The sequence below is a fragment of the Nanorana parkeri genome, unplaced genomic scaffold (assembly GCF_000935625.1).
Source record: "Nanorana parkeri isolate BGI_ZX_2015 unplaced genomic scaffold, ASM93562v1 scaffold187, whole genome shotgun sequence".
Lineage (NCBI taxonomy): Eukaryota > Metazoa > Chordata > Amphibia > Anura > Dicroglossidae > Nanorana > Nanorana parkeri.
This window is the reverse complement of record NW_017306455.1, coordinates 1831359-1848004: the sequence shown is the minus strand read 5'-3', so window position 1 is coordinate 1848004 and position 16646 is coordinate 1831359. Positions and strand designations below refer to the sequence as shown.

At 42.9% G+C, this 16646-nt stretch overlaps 2 protein-coding genes across 2 annotated transcripts in view; both read right to left on the bottom strand.

The window, feature by feature from the left end:
* LOC108785976 (integrin alpha-IIb-like) overlaps positions 1–853 on the bottom strand; it is a 37965-nt gene extending 37112 nt beyond the window's left edge. Inside the window, exon 1 of the mRNA XM_018555174.1 lies at positions 714–853. Within this exon, the coding sequence (XP_018410676.1) occupies positions 714–853 (140 nt within the window). The remainder of the gene's footprint in view (positions 1–713) is intronic.
* A 4028-nt stretch (positions 854–4881) lies between these two features.
* Positions 4882–16646, bottom strand: part of LOC108785975 (integrin alpha-IIb-like) — a 38729-nt gene continuing 26964 nt past the window's right edge. The window contains exons 20-32 of the mRNA XM_018555173.1: positions 16218–16343; positions 16023–16090; positions 15319–15466; positions 14917–15003; positions 13972–14051; positions 12435–12515; positions 10968–11073; positions 9777–9923; positions 9078–9245; positions 7527–7640; positions 6178–6279; positions 5135–5257; positions 4882–5026 (exon numbers count right to left, since the gene is read on the bottom strand). Of these exons, the coding sequence (XP_018410675.1) occupies positions 4961–5026; positions 5135–5257; positions 6178–6279; positions 7527–7640; positions 9078–9245; positions 9777–9923; positions 10968–11073; positions 12435–12515; positions 13972–14051; positions 14917–15003; positions 15319–15466; positions 16023–16090; positions 16218–16343 (1416 nt within the window). The 3' untranslated portion in view covers positions 4882–4960. The remainder of the gene's footprint in view (positions 5027–5134; positions 5258–6177; positions 6280–7526; positions 7641–9077; positions 9246–9776; positions 9924–10967; positions 11074–12434; positions 12516–13971; positions 14052–14916; positions 15004–15318; positions 15467–16022; positions 16091–16217; positions 16344–16646) is intronic.

Here is a 16646-nt window from a genome sequence, read left to right as displayed (position 1 = left end):
TAACTTTTTTATTCTTTTATTTGAATTATTTCTATTTTTTACTTATTTAAAAAAAATATTATTATGTTATTATTTTTTACTTTTTATCAATTTTTTTTCACTCAACTTTATTGCTATCACACAGGCACAAACAATCCCCTGTGTGATAGCATTTGAAGGTGATAGATTCTCTTTATTGAACCTGTCACCTCCAATAAAGGTGTTCTAGCACAGTACTGTGCTGGCTCTCCTGTGATAGCTGAGATGGGAAGGCTGCGGGTGCAGCTCTCCCGTCTCAGTGTTCACATGGAGCAGAGTGGAGAATGGATGTTCTCTGCTCCCCGCTCTCCATCCTAAATGAATGTGCCATGGAGGGGGGGGTTGGAGCTGCACGCATATTACAAGTAATCTCGGCAACAATCACTTTAACTAAAACACCAGCTTCCCCGCTCTACATTTAGCCCTGCTTGCCCTAAAATTTAGAAAAACAAAAAACTACCCGCCTGGCGTCTCTGCTGCCCCTCTACTCCCTGCCGCCCTGAGGCCAGTCCTTGGTGGCCTTGGGGGAAAAGCTGTGATAGCCGAAGCGCATTAGAAATCTTTTTGGTTACCCGGGGATACTGCTGCAAATTACATTTATCAGAAATATGCATGATGGATGGACTGACCCTGAAAAGAAAGCCATCACTCTCTACTGTAAAGCATGTAGATCCATTCCCATCTTATATACATACCGTTTGTCTGCAGTTTGGTAGAAGTCAAAGGAAAATCCAAAGTAGCTTCCTTTAGGTCCATAAAAGATCTGTGGGTTGTGTTTATCCAGATTTAGGGCATAAGTATAAAAAAGCATCAGAGGCAGCAGCCCCAGCAGCATGGTGCTCAGTCCCATTACAAGAATGACTAGAACACACTCGGACCTCTCCTCCTCCTCAAATAATCTCTGTATATATCTCAGCACATACCTTCTCTACAACTCCCACCTCTGTTCTGCTTCTCAGTAACTTCCTGGAACAGCGCTGTACCCCGCTACATCTTCCAGCACATCACTAATCTTTACAGTATCACAGTCATTTTCTGATCTGTATTTTTGCACTTCCTTTACTAATGATTTTTTTCTGACCCAGCCAGTTATCGGTTTATGCCCTTAAAACCTTCACTTTTAATTCTTGAAGTCTGTAGCTGTAAGTATCAGTACTCACTAGCAAGTTATTTTTTAATGCATTAATGCTTTGCTTGGAGACCCTGCTGCCAGACCTTTCATTGAAGCAACCATCTTCCCATAAGATAATATGTGCATGTAAAGCAGAAGTAAAGTCATAACAATAAAAGCACGCTGGGAGGTTGGGATTTTTGGCAGAAGAGACATGGAGTTAGGTTTATTTTTTGTTGCAAGGATCTTGTTGTTGTAAAAAAAATAATGCTGGATGGAATCTTTGTTCCATGCAGCAGCCAACAAGAGCCCTGGTGTCATGTAAGGCAAGGTTAGAATAGGGGTGCTTAATGATTGTTATGCTGGCGTCTTATGTTATTATTAGCAATAATTTTCTTGAAGCTCCAAAATTTTTATTTACCAAGACACCTCAAAAGAATAATTGTCATCACCTCTAGGTGTAGAAAGGGGTTAGGTCAGATCCCATAGTATTGCCCTCTTTGTAGCATGTGAGACGGATGGAGTGTGAGCCGCCCATTGAGAATGTCAATGAAGCAGTCAGGTGACCACTGTTATGATATTGCCATTAGGGGAAACATGGCAAACTAATAGATTTTCCTCCTCTGGGGATGCCTGGCACCATCTTGGGGAAGCATAGGTCTTAAATGGATCCAGAGTTCCCACACAATCAGAATCATAGGAGGGCCCAATACTGGGGAATGTAGTTAGGGACAGGACCCTGTCTGGTGTGGGTAAGTTAGTTTCTGAAGAAATCCTTGCCTCTATTGCAAGCAGGCTAGGAAATTAGGTCTTGGGCCCCTGGAAGAGATTAAACTTTGGGACTCTCAGGGTAGTGACCTGCATGTTAGGAAGCGCTGAATTCTGCTTCATTAACACGTCTAGGAAAGCAATATAAATTTGTTTAGCAGTTAAGAAAATGGCAACCAGGAACATAAGAGAAAGTCCTCTTTAGTCTTTTGGTTGTAATTGAACTTCCATTGTCCTGGAATCCTATAACAGTTTGGAAATTGTCTTTCTTGTTGAATAACCTGTTAGTTTTAACTAATGCTCTGTGGGCTACCTGCTACATGGGTATACAGAAAGGGAAGGAAAGAAAGAAGAAATGAAGGGAAGGGATAAAGGAAGTAAGGCGATGTAGGAAGAGGGGAAGGGAAAGTAAGGAATGGAAAGAAAGAAAGAATGGAAGGGAAGAATGATGTGGAAGGAAGGGATTAAAGAGGACGGAATGGAATGGATGAAGGGACGCCTGGAAAAAGACCAAACAGGACCATACACAGAACAGGTCATTCTAAGCCTGATGAAGGGGACCCTGTTCGGCCCTGAAAACGCTTGTACTGGAATGACAGTACTCCATTAATAAATTGACTTTTGTTGATTTCACTTAAATGGTGTGCTGGTGACATCCTTTTGCAAACTCATACACAGAACTATACACAAATCACAACTTGGACTATACTAAGCCTCTATTCTTGCTGAACCATTAATGGCATAGGACTGTTTACATTAAGCGGGTGTTGGTATAGGGCTGAAATTTACTGCTAGATGCCATTGAAAGAGGTGCAGGTGCTTTCACTAGCATTCCTGACATATTTTAGTAAAATTCCACAGGATAACCCATTGAGTGCTACAGTTGTTGTAGGATCTGACTCTTCTATAAAGACGGGGAGATCTGTTCTTGGTACAGGGAGGTTGAAGGGCAGATTAAAAACAATTTAATTCCATGCAAGAGTGAAAAGACAAAACTCGAGATATTCAACAAAAAACATTATTTTACTGCTAAATAAAAAATAACTACCTTATAAGATATGGTAAAAAATAGATTGATATTGGATAGTTGTTAAGTAATATTGGTTAGTGTATAGGTCACATGTGAGTTGATTTCAGTTGGTTGAAAGTTAGTGACGCAGAACTGGGACTTTTTTTCCACAGCTTAAACTTTACCCTCACATTAGGGGACATTTACAGCCCCACTGACAGACTGTAGACTTCACCACCCAATCCATCTGTGCCGCTTAAACGACTCAGCCGAACTAGTGTACATGTCTTTAGCAGTACTGCAGGGGGCTGTTAGTAATGACTAGGGATGATATTTGGGTTTGTTGCTCCTATGGGCTTGTGGTAAATACTGTGTGTTTGAGGCTTGCAAAGCTAATATGGCAATTAGGCAGAATGAATTCTTTGTAACCACAATGCACCGTCTGGCCTGTTAACTTAGGTCAGCTGGCTTAGAAGGGCCAATAAATTGTCTTTTGAATAAGCCAGCCCTCTCACTATAAAAGGGAGAGGTCAAACTAGCCATACTGATAATTAGGGATGCACCGATACCGGTTTTTCGGTATCGAGTACCGATAATTTTTTTACGCTACTCGCCGATACCGGAAGACCCATTAAGGAAGCCATGCGGCGTGTAATGACTTGGCACCTGGCTTCCTGATTAGCCGGCTCCATGCTCCCTCATCACCGAGTGATAAGGGAGCATGGAGCCGGCTTTCTGGCCAATCAGAAAGCCGGGAAGCAGACAATGACTAGCCGCCAGGCTTCCTGATTGGCCAGCTTCCAATCAGGAAGCCGGGCGGCGAGTCATTGCACGCCACCCGGCTTCCTGATTGGCCACAGAGCCGGCTAATCAGGAAGAAGGGCGGTGAGTCATCACATGCCGCCTGGCTTCCTTAATGGGACTTCTGGTACGGATACTTATTTTTTTGGTCACTCACTGAAACCAAATTCCGATACCGGAAGTCCCATTAAGGAAGCTGAGTGGCGTGTGATGACTTGCCACCCGGCTTCCTGATTAGCCTGGAAGCCTTGCCCCCTCATCACCAAGTGAAGAGGAAGCATAGAGCCAGCTTCCCGGCCAATCTGGAAGCCGGGCATCAAGCCATGACTCGCCGCATGGCTTCCTGATACCGGAAGTTCCGGTATCAGAATAAGTATCGGGAGCATTTGGGCGAGTACAAGTTTATCCGTGCACTTGTCTCAATGATGTGTTCAAGAATGGATTTTTGCCCTAACTAAAGCCGGAGCCTCCTTCTTCATATGGTCCATATACGGTAGTACTGGTAACACCCCATCCTCATCACCTGGGTAAACCACTATGGTCACTTGCACCCCCTTTATCATCTGGGTCAACCATGAACAGGAGAAATAACATTGCCTTATCACCCAGGCAAACAAAGAGATCAGTAGCAAACCCCCCTTATTACCTGTGTCAACCATGGACATTACTAACACTCCCGCTTATCACCCACATTACCAATAAACATCAGAAACACCTTTGCCTTATAATGGGGGTCAAACATAGACATCACTAGCATCAACCCTTTTCACCGGGGTCATCCATGGACATCAGTAACAACTCACCCTTATCACCTGGGTCACACATAGACATCACTAGCACCCCCCACTTATCACCTGTGTCAGCCCCCATGAGCAGTAAATGCCCCTATCACCTAAGTCAACCATGGAGTTTACTAACACCCCTTAATCAGATTCGCTCCTATAGCAGCTGGAATGCACCTATCAATATCTAGTGCAGTCTACAAAATTAAAGGACGCATCTGGTTGGCTACTATGGGTCACACAGATCTGTTCCTTTCCATGTTTTATAATGGAGACCTGCAGTGCAGTGTTACATGACTACATACAATCTACCAGTACATACAACAGAAATACTAGAGAGTTTAAAACTTACTCAATACTTTAATATTATGTTGGAAAAGGTATCAAGTGTTTGAAATGTATAAAACTGTAAGGCATTTGTGTTCGATTTTTATTGAAATAGCACAGGCAATAAAATGAGTGAATAGTCCATTATTTGGCTTCGGTTAAATCTTCCTGATCATCTGATGGGGGTCGCATCCTTCTGAAGAAGCCCAGCTACAAAATAAAATGAAAAAACATTAATATTTCTTTAGACTGAACAATATCTTTCCTAAATTGGTTTTAGAAACCAGTTCATATGACAGTGGCTATTTTGCAGCTCACCTTCCACATGACAAATACAAATAATGCCAAGATAAGTAGTCCCCCAAGGACGCCGAGAATTATCCACCAGAGAGGAATCTCTTTCTGCCCATCCAGAGTTACCCACTGAACCACCGTGACAGTCTGAAGTAAGATGAAGAGATGTCGGAAAGGAAAAATACCATGAGAAATTATAGCTTAATATTGGAAATATTTTATAGAATTGTAGTTTCTATTCCTGAACATAATACATAAAAAATATTTTCTATTCTTAGGTGGGAAACCAGACCTGAGGAACACAGCAAATATTACCACCACTGTGTCCAAACCACTATTGTATATTTGCTGCTTCTTGTTGGAGACCTACCATAATTAGTCCTTTATGTTCCCCATCATAAACATTCCATGAGGGGAATTTATCAAAACTGGAGGAGGCAGGATTTGGAGCAGTTGCCCACAGTAACCAACTTCTCTCTTAACTCATTAAGGACCCATGATGGAATTATTCCGTCATGGGTCCTTAAGGAGTTTTTAAACAGAGTTTGCCAGAGCTCTGTTTACATTTGTAGAGCCAGCTGTCGGCTTTACAATAGAAGTGAATCCGGTGACTCAGCTGCCGCCAGATCGCTTCTACGGGCCAGTAAAATGTGCGCCCTTCAACAGCTTACTTAAAGTAGAAAGGTGATACTAGGGTTCTTTTGGATCCCCAGTAGCACCTTAAAGAGGACCTGTCACTGCCAATATGCTATTACTTGGGGGGCTTGTAAGCCCCCTTATGTGATAGCAATTAAAGTTTAAAAAAAAAACAGTTTTAAAAAATTCACTACCTGGATTTAGCTAAGCAAATAGGTACGAGCCTTCCATTGGATAATTACTGCAGTGAGTAATATGTTTCATCTATCAACACGCTATTTAATCCCAACTGATGCAGTGAGTAGCTTCTCATTTCTTAAACAACCAATGATTTTCCTTTGCCTGATGACAGGTCCTTCATTAGCAATTTATTGACAGTTGTGTTTATTGGACCTCCAAAAGTGCTCACAAACAGATCCCAGGGAACGTACATGCTTTTCTGTATCCTTCACAGTCATAGGTTTTATCCTGTAGGGGACACCAATCACCTGGAAGTAGCCCCGGGAAGTCAAGTTGAAGGGCTGCTGAGGTCTCTGTTAGAAACATAAAAGGAGAAAACTTAAATTATATGTTCACCCAATCACTACAATCCTTATATAATCTTTAACATGTTAATGTAACTTGAAAAGTAACATTCGATATTTTTAAATCTGCAGCCAAATCGAATTAATTCCATCCAGTACATACTTTTTTATGTCACACGGTATTTGCACAAATGTTTATTAAACCAGTATTTTTAGGCTAAAATACACTAAAATGAAATTTATTGTACAGAAACAGAATGCCCAATTTGTTGGTAAAATATAAAAGATGGGGTCACGTCGGGTAAATAGATACCAAACATGTCAAGCCTTAAAATTGTGTGCGTAAAACCACAAAAAAACTTCAATACCCAAGATTTCCCATAAAAAGCTTTTACTAGTGCTCATCAGTTTAGTGTTACCAGTGATTGATGGCCCTAGAATTATTGCTCTCATTCTGTTGTGCAAGGTGATATATAACTTGTGTGACGGAACTTTTGCACGTAGGCACACCTGATGTGTGTTTGCATGTACGTGTATGCGGGGTGGGGGACTTTACAAGATTTTTTTTGCATGTTTTTCTTTTTTTATATGTTACTCTAATTTTTATTTTTTTTCACACTTAACTTTATTACTATCACATAGGGGGATAGCAAGCCCCCGGGTAATAGCTAATATGATGTGACAGGTCCTCTTTATGGAGACATCAGGGGTCTATCAGACCCCTAATGTCACCTAGGGACCCAAAAGAAGCTGATGAAGCAGCAATCTGCTTCACCAGCTTCTTCCCTGGCTTCTTCCCTGGCTACAGTAGCCGGAGAATGTGCACAGTGATGCCGGAAGTGATATAATACAGATCACTTATGGGTCCAGTGACCGGAGGAGAGGTCAGTGGCTTGGAATATGCTGATCTCCTTCCAAATGATGACAGGAGACCCTCCATATCGGTCCCGGGCCCGCATGGGAGACAGCAGAGTCCAGGGTGGCCGGCGGTGGGGGGAGCACACTCCGCTACACAGTACAAACAATCTGGTGGCTGTATAGTCGCCGGATCACTTGAATAGCCATCACTGGCCGTTTACAATGGTACCAAGAACACGGCTGCAGCGTTTTCTTGGTAAAACAGCTTCAGGAGGCGGACATTTATAAACGGGCCACCCGCCTAAAGTGGTTAACTATATCTTACTTAGGAGCATCCAAGAAACATTAGGACTGGTAGCCAATGGCTGACAATCACTATGGGACATATTCGTACTTACCTTCATGAAGCTGGAAATCCATAGTATGGACTCAAGTGCTACCGTCACCCTCTGTCCTTTACCCAGATCCTCTATGAAGCACTCAGCTGTCCAGCAGCCAGAGTCAACGCAGCTCTGTAACAAAGATAAATCCAACCTGTATGTATATTATATGAGAAACACCTCAGACTGCTTAAATGCCATTTTCACAAATCTGTATATTTAATCTTTACTTTACAAACAATATTTGGACTTTCGATGTATAGACGATACTTATGTGAAAAGCATGCTGGGCTTCCAAACAAGAAAGGTCAACACTACTTGAAAGCAACATATGTGCTTCTGAATCCCCAGAGATATTGAGACTGTCACAGGTCGGGTCAGTAGATCAAGAAGTGAGCGAACACATACCGGCGTTCGCTCACCTCTCGATCCTGTCACAGCTCTCTCCCGTGACTGGGGAGTGACTGGATTCCCCCCTCCCCGCTCCGATCCTCCAGCGCTGACTGGCGGATCGGACGGGGGAGGGGGCAGGTACAGCTGGTTCTGCCTCTAGATAGGCAGAGCCAGCTGTCACTCACGCAGCTGGGTGGATCCAGACATAATTGTCGGAATCCGCTTCAGCTGCGGCGTCTCAGTGCTCGCGGTATACCGTGGCGTCTCAGTATACTGTGAGCTGTAGCTCGCGGTATACTGAGCTTAGGGTGACGGGAGGACGCTAGTTTGTGTCTTCCCGTTACCCTAAGGAGAACTATGGGGAAAAGCCTTAACCCCATAGTTCTCCTTTAACTATTAACAAAAATGTATCTTATTTGTGTATCACTTGGCTGTAGATCCTCAAATCATCTCTGAATTGGTGCTGACACTGTCCTTCCTTCTGGAGGGGGGCTACTTTTGTTCCCCATGGTCCCTGTGTGTTGTAAAGTAGTCACCGCTCCAACCTCGCTCCCGTGATGGACTACAATCTCATGTTTAGTTTACTCATTTGTATTGAGATTGTAGTCCATCCCGGGAGTGAGCTTGGCGGGGTGGCTACTTTACAACACACACATAGGGACCATGGCAGCAAATGAGACAAAGATGAGGGGCCCTATGTATCAACGTGACCTTTACAATAACTTGAGTTCTTGGAAAGATCACCAATTATCATCAGACCATAACAACTTTGAATTTGAGTGGTAGCGGGGAAAGATAACTCCACTTATGTCAATACATAAGCCCTATAGAGAGGTACAACAGTAGGAAGATGTACGAGGAAGCAGCAGGATATAAGAAGAGGGAAGCTGGAAGAGAGGAGAAGAGAGAATGAGAGAGAGCGGGGGGGTTTGAATGTTTAAAAAAAAAAACACCAACATGCTTCTGATTTCCACTGGCTTTGCCTCCAGTCTGAAAGCATTTGCTTTCAAGTTTACCTCCATTTTGTATGCTGGGCTGTTGGAAACAATGGTATTGCATCTTCAATAAAAGCAGATTGAAAAAGCTATTGGCTACACTTTACTAAACATTACTTTTGATTTCGATGGCACAGATTTTTCCTTGTGGAGATGGTTCCTATATAGTCATGATTGTTACCAGCGTAATGGGCTGTTTGTTCTGGGGTCCATCTTTAGCGTTTGTACTGTTGTCTGTCTCTGCATTTCCACCATCTTGAAGCATGCTTGACACCTCTCTCTTGTTCAATCTGTGATCATCTCCCTTACTGAAGTTTGAAGGTATTTTAGTTGGTTCTACAACATCCAGCTGGGAAGCACAAATAATAAATAACAATTTAGCCAATGCCAGTGGGCTGCATTAAAATGTATGATGACATTATCAAAAGAATCACTCTATCACAAAATTAGAGATATTTTAGGAGGTGGTTAGGGCATAGAAACAGGTTAACTTAGTTGCTTGTATTCCCAGCTCACCCTTTGCTTACTTCCCCCCTTTTAATAGCAAAGAGAACTTTCCTGGCAACCAGTGATATCACTGGTTGCCAGTGCCAGGAGCTGGGCAGTACACCGGCCAGAGGGTCCCTGGTCAGAGCTGTTAGCTACTAGTAACCGGGGATGCTCTGGCCGGTAAGGGTAGCAGCAGGCACACATTCTGCTGAAGGGGCCATGCCGCTCTGCCTGCTGCTCCCCCCCATGTGACCCAAAGAAATGCCTCCTGAGCCAACAGCCTCAGGCTGCCTCATTATAGGACCTGCCCTAAGTCACGTTCATCCTTAGTTTCAATGCCGATAACACCACCCTTTAGTCTTACGATGTGAATGTTGTGAACACTCCTGACCTGCAGAAAGTTGAGCTCAGCAATGGTGCAGTTCAGATTGTCATCAGTCTTCAGTTGCATCGGGTACAGGAAAATGTCACCATCAAAGTGTTCAGGACTCTGAATGACCAGCTTGACGTGAACAGTGCCTGGACCAGCGTTGTGCAGCTATTAGTAAAGACAACAATGGAGTTATTAAAAGGATTGCATTGTCATGCCACTTTGATTTGACTCCACCTTACCCATTCCAAAGGATATATACAATACTCCACCCTGATTGCCCCAAGATCCTCAATCTTTTAGAATATCAATGTTGCCAAGATTGTGACTTTTGTGGTCCACAATTTTGGACTGTTCAGCTACAAATCCAGATAAATGGGCTGTATGTATGATTCACTGAGATAACCTATGAGAACATTTTTTGTGTTTAGATATTGCTATGGCATACCTTCTGGCATTTTAAGAGGGACACCTTGTAGCCCCCCCTATTTACAAAGACCTTGAAGAATTAATATGCAAAAACTGATTTGTTATTCAGTTCATCTCTACATATCCTTTACACTGGATTTTCAAAAGAAAAAAACAATAATTTACAGGATAAACACTTATGGTAAATAACAAAATTGTCAAATATTGCAGCTAGATGTGGTTGTTGCAGTTTTCCTTTTCCGGGCTTATTTCCCTTTATTTTCACCTGGTGATCATGCCAGTAATACACTTCATGTCCTAGGGGAACAACAATCACTCCCTATGGAGGAGCAGTGTTATCACCTTAGGACAGGACTACAGAATAACCCCCCACTACCAGCATCATCACCACTACTCTCTTCATAACATAGGGTTTTCTGTAATCATGTTCTTGGGTGTCAACGATGCTCCTTGAAGAGTGCACAGGAATTTAAAAACTTACTGGTAGGATGAACAGGTATTTTTCACTTATGAAACAGATAGAATAAAACACTTTCAATGGTATATGTAGCAGACCAAAAGGAAGCAAATGAGAACAAGTTAATTGATACTGTTTTTATGCACATTAAATGATACATTTTTCATAAAAGTAAATGCATCAGACCAAATAAAGGGACACCTGAGTGGGAAAGAGAACCAATGGATTTGGTTCCAAAAAGGAAACGGTCTCTCTAAATGAAGGTCATTTGGAAGCTACAGGCTAGGCATGGGTTATAAAATATGGAAAACCCTTTAAATGATTACCTCGTAAACATGCGTCACAATCTCCCCTTTATCCAGCGGCTTATTAGATTCTTCTTTAGGTTTCCAGTTGGGTAAGGGAAGTACAACATCAGAAGGATGAGAATTCCTGGGGAATGACAGGAAGTAATAAACATTTCAGTATTATTCCTCTAAATGCATGGGTCTTATACCTGAGTGAGTGCTAGGTGTGTCAGGTGTGTTGGATGCCTAGCTCCCATCACGCTTTAATCAACTAATCAGCTTCTCAGTTTCCTGTTTCCAGCGCATGTTAGATGAAGAAAAAAATAAGAAGATTGTAAAGAATGCCGAAGTAGACATTTTCCACTCGTGACCTAAGGCAACTGCATTACCTGTACATCGGCCATGTGTGACTGCAATACTGCAATTACCTTTGTAACATCTCCAAAATACGCCCCTTCCTCACCAATGAAACCGCAAAATGACTCATCAACTCACTTGTTATCTCACGTCTTGACTATTGCAACTCCCTCCTCATTGGCTTACCTCTACACAGGCTATCGCCCCTTCAGTCTATCATGAATGCAGCTGCTAGACTCATTCACCTAACCAACTGCTCAGTGTCTGCAACCTCCCACTGCCGATCCCTGCACTGGCTTCCAATAGCCAAAAGGATAAAAATACAACGACTTACAAAGCCATCCACAACTTTGCCCCCGGCTATATCTCCAACCTTGTCTCAAAGTATCACCATAACCGTCCCCTCCGCTCTTCCAAAGACCTCCTGCTTTCCAGCTCCCTTGTCAACTCCTCCCATGCTCGCCTCTGGGACTTCTCTAGAGTCTCTCCCGGCCTCTGGAACTCTTTACCCCAACCTGTCCGACTATCTCCCACTCTGACTGCCTTTAGGCGATCCGTTAAGACTCATCTCTTCAGGAAAGCCTATCCCACCTCAACCTGACCCCTCGACCATCACGTTCTCAAACAATTCATCCCCACACAGCTACCTCCTCATGTATCACTTGCCCCTCGCTTTTAGATTGTAAGCCCTCACGGGCAGGGCCCTCCTTACCTAGAGTTGCCACCTGCCCAGGATTCACCCGGACAGTCAGGGTTTTGAATGCTGTGTTCGGGTTTCATGGCAGCAGAAACCCGGGTTTCCCGGGGGGACCCGGGTCAGGCAGACAGGGGCAACCAAAATTAAGATAGGGGCTACTGGCCCCCCACTGAAAATAGTCTCTACTGTAATATTCACATATGAATGGCCGGCGCTATTTACATATGAACAAGCCGCGACTCATTCTCCTAAAAAAATGTCTGGGCGTCACTTGAGTGTTCGGGTTTCGCTTGAAGAAAAGGTGGCAACCCCATCCTTACCATCTTGTCTTGAATTGTATTGTGACTGTAATGTCTTCCTTATATTGTAAAGCGCTGCGCAAACTGTTGCGCTATATAAATCCTGTATAATAATAACTTTGACAATTTGCAGTAAAGTCTCATTACACTTACCCCAGAAGGCCTAGTGATATTTTAACTGTCACGTTCAGATGTACCCATACAACTGGGCTGCTAGAATTTTGACTGTTTCGGCTGAAAAAAAGCACACAAAAAGCATTTAAACAAGCATGAAAATTGAGCTCCACTATCATATACTGTAAAGTTCCAAGTTAAGACAAATATACTGTATGCTCATTGATTTATAGTCGCAAATTATTTTACTGCGCATATGTTAATTTGCATTATTTAAGTGTTGGCGACGTGCTTTGCATTAAGGCGGCACATTCATTTTGATAACTTGGGATAAAATCTGTGGAGTCACAAATCTGAGAATCAGAAGCAATACGTTGGATTGGAGGTCTCACCTTTTTTTTTAAAGTATTCTTTATTTTCCGTTTTTCAATATTAAACAATAAAAAACACATAGAAAACATAGATAGGTAGTTGTAGTGTGACAAAAGCATAGAGATAACATTTTCCGGATTCCATGCAGCTAAATGCCATTCGGTCTTGCGAGCAGGCAACATTTAACAATATGCATGTGAACAGTAATCTGTATTCAAGAATAACCAGGCTTTAATCTCCGGAGTGGGGAAGGGAGAAAAAAGGGAAAAAAGGGGTGGGGTGTTAGGAAGGAAAGGTAGGAATTAGAAAGGGGAAAGTCAGAAAAGAGGAGAGGGGTGTACCCCTGGTCTGCTGTAGCCCATGGCAGCAATCTCATACTCCACTCGTTCTCCGATTTGTCTGGGAGTTGTAGAAAGGAAGCGCAATAAAACAGTCTGCCATTGTTAACACCAGATCACTATGTTGGATGGCGATGTATCCATGTGGCCCATGTGGAATAGTATTTATCATATCTGTCCTTACTTGTGGCTAGCCATTCCTCAGAAACCTGGATGCCCGATACCTGTCTGCTCCACTCCTCCATCGTGAGTACTGCTGTCTTCTTCCAGTAGTGGGGGATAAGGCGCTTGGCTGCGTTTAGAAGATGGGGGAGAAGGCTGGATTTGTATCTAGCCACGGTGCTAGGTACGGAGTGAAGTAGGAAGGGGGCTGGTGTGAGAGGCAGCTCTATGTCTAGGAGTACTTTAATTTCGGCCTGAATTTGTCCCCAAAAAGGTTGAATTGCGGGGCAGTCCCACCAAATGTGTAGATGGGTACCCATCATCCCACAGTTGCGCCAGCATAGTGGGGACACTGATGAATAGATACGGTGTAGGTCTTTGGGGGATACGGTACCACCGGGTGAGTAGCTTATAGTTTGTTTCTTGGACTTTAGAGTCTATGGAGGAGTGAGTATATTTAAGAATATTGGCTGATTCTGCCTCTGAGAACCGTATCCCCATGTCACTCTCCCACTCCGCCAGGTAGTAAAGTGATCCAGGGGAGTCCTGCTGCAACAGGAACTTATATAGCAGGGAGAGAGACCTGGAGGGAGGTTCCGTGGCGTTACATAGTTCCTCAAATGGAGTGATAGAGTCAAGGGGCCGCACTCAGAACTCTAATGAACAGATAAAGTGCGAGAGTTGTCTGTGTCTGGAGGCCTCACCTTTTGATCTGCATTGGGAAGGAGAAGTTGCCTTCACTGTCTTCCAGGTCACTGATGCTCAGCAGAAGCCCTGCGTGGATCTATACGTAGAAAAGAAGAGGACAAGCAGAACGTGGTTAAGGGAGCTTAAGAGCTGCAGTTAAAATGTAATGCCATCCCCGGACTGCCTTGGATAACACAGAACAAAAGCTAATTTCGGTCTACAGAAGGCCATTTTGCGGGGGGTGGGGGGGGAGGGGGGGGAACTACAGTGGTCAGTTCCATAATGTCAATTGTTTTAAGGTACGACTATTACGACTATTTTATATGGTTAGTTGTTTGGCTGGGATTTTATATTAAAGTTTGTGGTCTCTTAACTTAAGCTCTATATAGGGACACTTTTTTTAGGTTCCAAGTAGTGTGTTTGGAGTTTCAAAAATGGTTCCTTTGAATCAATCCAGATCACATTTCTGGTTTTGGAGAACTTCAGCACCATTGGTGCCCTGCCTGCAGCCCCTTGGCCACGTGCAGCCCTTTGGTAATTGTTACGCGGCCCTTGGACCACAGCAGTCCTAAGGGAGGTAGGGTCATTGAATTGTAAAGGGGTTGCAATGGCAATGATCTCCAGCAGCCTTCTGTTTCATGTGTTTTCAACCACCCCTGTAGCATGTCCACAAACATTGACAATCTCATAAATTATGTCTGAAGTCCCTAACAGTCTTCTGTAGCATTACATTAACTAAATATTATGTTTGGCCACTTGGTGGTGCCAAGGGATGCAGTGTTATATCTTGTAAGGTAACCATCATTGCTTTTCTCTATAGCTCAAAGCAGACTCAGCCTTTTCAAGTGAGGTCCACAGATTTTCTTTATTTCTTATTGTACTTGTCTCAGTACCAACACTTAATTATAATTTCCCAGTGTACCTCCTCTTTTTTTCTACCCTCACACATGTATACCTCTCACCTGTGCTTCATTCCTCAGGGGGTTACCAAGCTCACACACGACAAGTTCTGAGTCATTCATTTTTCTTGGAGTGCACAGAATCTTCTCCTAGAAATTCATAGCAACATAACACATTTAAAGAAACAGAGGTTCATAGTCAGCATCATCATCTTGGAACTATATCATATATGGAACTATTGTTAATCCAAAAGAAGACATAACATTACCCAAATAGGGAACAGTTAAATAAGAAATAGAAGAGGTCAGGGAGGGAAAGGAAAGTCGGGTTAAAGAGTAAGGCCCACTGGTGCCATTTTCAGCACTCTACAGGAGGCAGGTGTTTTGTGAGATGATCCAATAGCACCATGGATGGGCTGTTTTGGTTCTTCTACTAATCAGGTCTATTCTTATGCATATACACACCTCAGTTTCTCCCTCAATCTGCATGTAATGAGCCCCAGGAGGGAGCGTGACATGCAACTCAGCTTCATAAGCCCCTTCCCCGAGGTTTTCCGCATCAAAGTGGATCTGTGCAAGATTGTCATCTCCGATAACAAGTGGTTCTTTACCCCTTAATAGATAAACAATAGAAGAATAGTTGGGTGCCATATCACCAAATCTCTAGAACACTTCCAAATACAAAATCTATCAACAATGGGTCTAATGGCTTAATAGTGAATTGTCTGGGTGATATAAGATGTGATCGGTTACACAATACACCAAATTATTGAACCAAACGTAAATCAGTAATGTCCTGTGATAATATGATTGATGTTTAAAATATTGCACCCGCTGAAGGTGGACCTAGCATCACATATACAGTATGTTTTTATGCTAAGAGCATGGAAACAAAGTAATGTGTAAATGTAGTACATTGGGGTTTCTAATGTCTCTCACAGAGATCAAAGTATTCCCCTTGACTGCTGTTTCTTTCCAGAGGAACAGATCCATCTTTGTTCAGGCGTCATCCAGGGTCTGTATCTACATCCTGGAGTCCAATGTTCATGTTTCTGTATATTATTTATGACAGTCCAAGAATGTATTCATGCTGAACTATAAAGTTCACTTTAAGACAGTGAGACCTAAGGCTAATAGGACTGATGATTATACGTAGGAGATGGACTTACCAGCTGGCACTTAGCTGCAGGTCAGGAATGCAGATATTGTCTTCTCCACAATCCAGTAAGATATGTATCTAGAACACAAGGCAAGGGAAATACATTTTTATCACAAAATGGATTTGATTACACATGAGACTGCGTGTAAGAAGTTCTTCAAATATCAGTGTACCCATCCATGGGGCTACATTATCCATTGCTCACCTGCTCTTGTAGGAAGGTGTTCCCATGTATTATAGGTGGTAGGACACTAGAAGATGGTGCAGTGTTCAGGCTGAAGTTCACACTGACAACTATTGGGCTCAGCTTATCCTTAAACTCATTTTCACCCTGAAATATAGTATAGAATGTATTTTACCCATTTTGGTTTTATTAATAACAGAATAATTTGCTACTTACACTGACTAAGAAATACAGCAATATCAGCTAAAGTGACCCTACACTGAAGTGAAGGATGGAAGCTGATTGTAAGCCAAGGCCTATTCCAGGCACTCTGATATTTCCAGAAATGAATACAGGACATTTGGGTCAAGATCATGGCAGACAATGCCACGGTGGTTTTGTATATCATTCACTAAGGAGGCACATAGAGTCACAGCATGATGCAAGCAATTATTCCTCTCATGATGTGGG